Source organism: Python bivittatus, unplaced genomic scaffold, assembly GCF_059951505.1.
Source record: "Python bivittatus isolate LINGU-HERP-01145 unplaced genomic scaffold, Pbiv_v1 ctg000190_np1212, whole genome shotgun sequence".
Taxonomy (NCBI): Eukaryota; Metazoa; Chordata; class Lepidosauria; order Squamata; family Pythonidae; genus Python; species Python bivittatus.
Genome location: NW_028277042.1, coordinates 4,868,102 through 4,874,101, shown reverse-complemented (window position 1 = coordinate 4,874,101; position 6,000 = coordinate 4,868,102). Strand labels below are relative to the sequence as shown.

The following is a 6,000-nucleotide window of genomic DNA, read 5'->3' as shown; positions in this document are numbered from 1 at the left end:
AAGGGCGGGCCACGGAACTTTTTTGCTGACCACCTGAAATCTATTTCAGCCGCCTCTCTGCCTCTGCCGGAATAATTTCAAGATCCTATTGCAACCAGAAGATCTAGAAAAGTAAAAAAAGTATCACAGGTTCAGGAATGGTATAAATTCCAAGCCAATTTAAGTCAGAAAAGTATATTATAATACATTGTTTTTATTACAGGAGAAAGACCACTTACTGCTTTCTAATTTGCAACTAGCCTGTATCTCTCTTTGTTGGAATGTAAGCAAAATATAGCAAAACAGCCTCAATAAAAGAGGCACTACAGCACGTACTCTGAAATTAGGAACTGCTGGAGGTCTGTCAATCTACGCAGCGCAGAGGGCACAATTTGAGGTTTCAACACCACAGGCAGCCCCTCAGTGCCTTGAAAGTGATCTGCCCAGTGGCCCTTCAAACACTGGGCAGCCGCTGCCTTGGGCTGCTTCTAGATGTGTGGACTACAATTCCCATAATCCTCCAGCAAATAAAGCCGTTGTAGGGCTCTCATGCAGCTGAGATTCACATATTTGGGGGAACACCCAGACTTGGGAAGGAAGACAGACATGATCTGGGGGTGATTGTACTAATTATATTTGGGTTATTTCATTTTTACTGTCAGAGTCAATGAAAATAGTTTCTATCTGGCTCTACCAGCTTTTGGAGAACAGCCCTTAGCACATCATTGAAAGTCCAATAGCAGCCCTTGCTCTGGAAAATGTAGCGTACCTGATGTAAATGATCTGTAGTTGCTTGGGTGCTGATCGAGGTGGATCACAGCAGAGGATGAATCAAATCCCATGTTTCCTTTCTTCACCACTAGAACATACAAGACTTCAGATTCCATCCAGCAGACCGAAAAAGAGACATGTTCTTTATCCAGCATTCAAACTGTGGGTGTCAGCATGTGGCCAAATGCCATCTGTGTGTAAAGGAATGGCATCAGTGGGCTTGGGAGAGTCAGAGAATCTCTGCCCCCAATACTGCTTGGAGAACTGAGGTTACCCACTGAACCTCAAATACAGTTTAACTCGGGGGGGGGGGGCTAGAAAACCTCCCCAAAGAGCATGCCACGTCAACAACACTTAGTTGTGAGTTCCATTTGTAACAGCAGAAAGATGCGAGAATTTGATTTTATACATAACATACACTTCATTTTGGCCAGAGATTTAGAACTGTGGTTGTTTATAGTATTATCTTTGAAACACTGACCTGCCTTTCTCTTTAAAGGCATGAGCTGAAAACTGTAGTGTTGATTAATATTTGTGTCCAAATATGGTTTTGCTCAGTTGTCAAAGTCTGTAACTGTGCATTATTGGAATCCTTAGTTTAAAAGCCAATGGATATACATTGTTATTGTATTGCACAACTGATGTAAGAGTGCTTTACTGATTCACCTGTGATGGGAAAGAACACTTCATTTAATCTACCTTTGTAAATTTGAACATGCTGCGTTAAAATTTTCATCTCTCAGATACTAATCTACTTGCACAGCAATGCTTGCTGTGGTCTGGTTCACACAGTAGTCCAAGTCATAATGTGGCTTCTTCATTTTTGGCTTAGCATGCTAAGTGAATCCAGCTATTATGGCTTGTAAATCATGCTTTATGTTACACAAGTCCAGTCAATTGTGTTTTTTCCCCTCAACAAACCCTAACCCAGAGCTTAGCACAATGTTTAAACTGGGTCAGAGTTATGAAAATCATGATAAAAAGAATTTCTAACCTGCTCAGGCTGGTATAAAATAGCTGCATCTCGAAATGTTTAGAAGAAACAAGTTGAAATAAAGGATGTTGTTTGTATGCTAAGCTGTAAAGATTGATGGCTTGCATGGCAACATCATGTGACTCTCCATCTATCCTGCACAAATCTATAACCAACCTTGCTGACTTCCTGTTTTAGCCCAACCTTTGATTCCTAGGAATGTAAAACGGCAGCACAAATTTCAAAACGACATACAAAGCTTGGCTAGAGTCAAATTCAACAAAAAAAAAAAAAATCAGCTGCCTAAGATGAAGTGAGCTGTGGCTCCTGAAAGCTTATATGCTTAATGAATTTTGTTAGTCTGAAAAGGGTTACCAGACTTCTGCTGATTTTTGTTACTGTAGACTTGCATAGCTCCCCTACAATGTTCGACATGCATACATAGTTCAGGATGTTGATCCCAGTCAGTGTTCAAAAATGCTCTTTAGTTCACAAAGATTTTATTAATGTAGGGGTTTTCTTAAAATAGAACATTCTATTGCTGCTTCAAAAAAATCTTGTTTTTATCCTACACAGGAAAGACTTCACTAAGATTACTTTGTTAAGCAACCATCACCTTGATAATTCTAATACAGTGACAGGAAAGAGACAGAATTAAAAATGGATAAGAATCAGAAAGCCAAGGAATGGAAGAATATAATGGCAAAACAAAACAAAAAACCAAAAACCCCGCAGGATACATCTTTGAATTTCCTCAAGTATTGCTCTTCCTGCTTTTATTTCTGTACCTTTAGCAGCAGCCAGAGATGCTGGCTTTATTTGCACAGCATGCTCTGCAGGAAACCAGGTTTGTAAGCAGAGTTCACAAGCCCATTTTTAAATACAGTCCCTGCAACCAGCTGATTTTCAACTGAGACTCCAGGCTGATTTATTACCATCATTCATCCCTTTAAGCCAGAAGCTGTAGTTCAGATTTGCTATGGGTTGTAGCATCTGAACAAAAAGGATGCAAGAAGTTGGCCATTTTGGACTGGATCATAAAGTAAATTTGAAACCTCAGTTAAATTGCTATGGGTGAATATGATGCTTGCTAATTATGCTGTGTGAATGCAGCCATTATGCCTGGATATCATGCTAAGCCACAGACAAGCACATGTATCATCCTCTTACCCCTTCCCAATCATGTTTTTAACCAAAGTCCATAGTCTAAGACTTCTCCAGTTAATTAGAAATGGCAGCTGCTCTGAGGGAGATGACATGCAGTCTTAGGCAAACCATGGTTAAAGAACCAATAGTGGTTCTCTAACAGCCACCGGAGCTTTGTCTTAGCACGCTCTCTGAATATGCACATAGAGATCTTGGATATTACTGCTCATGGTGCTGCCTTGTCTTTGTACTCTTCAAAGTAAGCTGGATGACTGCAAATGTTTATACCACATCCTCAAAGCTCTCTATACAAGCCCAGAGGCAATTCATCTAGTTGTTAACATTTGTGTTCTGGCACTGAAAGCAAACTGCTGTGATTCAACCCTAGTGAGATTCGGCAGCAATACAAAAAAGTAGAGCTAGCACTAAAAATGGCTGTAGATGAGTCAACTGACGGTCTTATAGCAGGCATGATAGAAGACTTTCAACACAGAAACAATCATCATGGGAACTTGGGAAGAGCTCCCATGTTTGGTTGGAAGAACTCAAATTCCATATGATTGTGGGACATGCAACTCCATTAACTTATCACAATGGCTTGGTATATCAAAGGAATGAAGCCACTGACTGGGATCACAAACCATTAACCTATAATATGGTGAGGCACGGTGCTCTGTAGAAACCCTAAGCCAGAAACCTGTTCATATAGGCCACTGGTTTTACAAACAATATTAAGGATGTATACAATTTATTGATTTCAGAAAGTAATGTCTGCCTAGTGTACCCTGAACTGCTTTTGTTATGTGGAATTTATTTCCAGGAAACCACCAAATTGCACCTGGAATGGCACAGCCTGGAGGGGGTTTGCCATGGTCGAGAGGAGGGCCAGAACGGTATGGAATTCTCCAGACCATTTTGTACCTGAACTGCTAGATTTTACACATTCCTAAAATAATACATAAAGTCAATATTAAACAATACAAAACATAAAGGCTGAATAAATCTGGTGAATATGCTCTGTGTCTACACAGGATAGATACAATTTTCTAAAATGCATAAGAGTCGGCCTAGTGAAATAATCTGACTGTTCCATGTCAGGAGCCATATACTAGCACAATTTTATTCAGGAGCTGAGTAGGTCCAAAGCCAAATATACAAAATGTTAGAAATATAATTAGGAAACACTGTAAACAACATTAACCGTAGGTCCTCCAGGCAAATTCAGAAATTCCTCTTTTTAGACAAAGGATCCTTAACAACTATTTCCAGCCCAGGGAGTGGACTTCTTTTGCGAGCTGCTGTTTCTATTTTCCGGACAAGATCTACATCCCATCTATGGGTTACAAAGCTGACTACAGTCCCAAGGAATTTACTGCCGGTGCGACCAACTCGCCCCACCCGATGCAGATAATCAGGTAATGTCAAGGGGAAGTCATAGTTAATTATGAGCTCTACGTGAATGGTGTCCAATCCCCGGGAAGCTATATCAGTACACACCAAGATGTCAGCATCAACTCTCTGGAAGGCATTAAAAATACCAGCTCTTATAACTGCTGCTATTTCTCCCTGTAGGCGCAAATGCTTGATCTTATGGTCTTCTAAAATGTAACCAAGCCAGTTAACAGTGCTGGCTCTGTTGCAGAAAATCATAACAGCTCCAGAGGAGGGCCCTCGCTCTTTGAGGAGCTGTAGCAGCTCTGCTGCTTTGTCACAGCCCTTCAAACGTATGAATTTTTGCTCCACGTGAGGCTGAAGATGATGCAAACTGGAGCCAATCAATATGGTGAAGTTGGAGAGATCAGCAGACTCGCTCAACAGCTGACTCAGCCCCTTTGGAAGAGTAGCGCCCATAGCCACCAGCTGGGCTTTGGGATCCCAAACCTCACTGCTGTCTTCAGAACCTGGGGCTAGAAAAGCCTGCTGAACTGCATCTTTCAGGAAAGCCTGCTGAACTATATCTTTCACCAGATCGATGAATGAGGCATCCAGCAGAGTGTCCACTTCATCCAACACCAAGAAGAGCAATTTCCTCAGGGACAATATCCGCCTCTTCAAGGCTTTGCTCAGGGCACCCGGTGTGGCGATCAGGAGGTCAGTGGGACCCGCACGGACCCGGCGCCGAACCACGGCCATGCCCCGGCCACCGCCAACCTCCTTCACCTGCAGGCCCAAGGGAGCGCCCAAGGACGCGGCGACTCGGCGTACCTGCCCCGCGAGTTCTCGGGAGGGCACCACCACCAGGGAGCGGGGGGAGGACGCGTCAGCCTCCCCCTCAGGGAGCCTCTGGGCCTGCAAGAGCCGCTGGAGCAGGGGCAGCAGGTAGGCCAGGGTCTTGCCGCTGCCGGTTTCCGCGGCGCAGAGCGCGTTGCCCCCTTTCAGCAGGGCGGGGATGGCGCGCTCCTGCACCGCCGTGGGCTGCGAGATGCCCAGTGCCTCGGGCAAGGCAGCCGCCACGCGGGGCTCCAGCCCCAGCGCGAGGAAGGTGGCCGCGGCGGCCCCGCCGTCCCGCTCCTGCGGGGGCGCCTTCCGCGTCCGCTCCAGCTGGAAATAATCCCCGCGGGACAGGCGGTGCTTCCAGCCGTCCGACACCAACCGCGGCCTCTCCAGGCGGCCGACCGTGTGCCGAGCCGCCTGGCTCAGTTCCCGACGCCGGGTCCGCAGCAACAGCTGTCCCCCGAAGGGCCCGCGGCCCTCCGCCTCGGGGGCCGCGCCTCGCTCCCGCCTGGACGCGGGCCGCTCCAGCCGGAGCTTCCAGGCGTGGGGGATCCGCACCACGTGGCCGCCAGGCGGCGGCGCTCCGGAGGCCGGGCGCGGCATCCCACCCCGCACGGCCAGCGGCAGCCACGGGGGAAATCGAGCGGCCGCCGCGGCGGCCCGACGAGCCCCGCAAAGCGGGAACGCCATGGCGGCGCGGGAAGGGAAACCGCGACGGTCGCCAATTGATGACGTAAAGGAGGCGCGGCTTTAGGCCTCGCGGTGGAGGCGTCCCCCGATGACATTGACCGATGACCCCGCCCGCTCCTGCCTCGCAGAGGCGGGGCGCTTAGAAGTCATAGACCGCAAAATTATAGAGAAGCCTCTCTTTACATGCTGCCCCGACAGACCCGTGTTTTTCGTAATGTCACTTTTGG

General features: G+C 46.8%; 1 protein-coding gene across 1 annotated transcript; it reads right to left on the bottom strand.

Moving 5' to 3' along the window:
• Positions 1-2,206: 2,206 nt before the first annotated feature.
• On the bottom strand, positions 2,207-5,808 carry DDX28 (DEAD-box helicase 28). Its single transcript, XM_007426073.3, has one exon. It carries the CDS (start codon positions 5,771-5,773, stop codon positions 4,091-4,093), a length of 1,683 nt encoding a protein of 560 aa, XP_007426135.2. The 5' UTR covers positions 5,774-5,808; the 3' UTR covers positions 2,207-4,090.
• Positions 5,809-6,000: the final 192 nt, after the last annotated feature.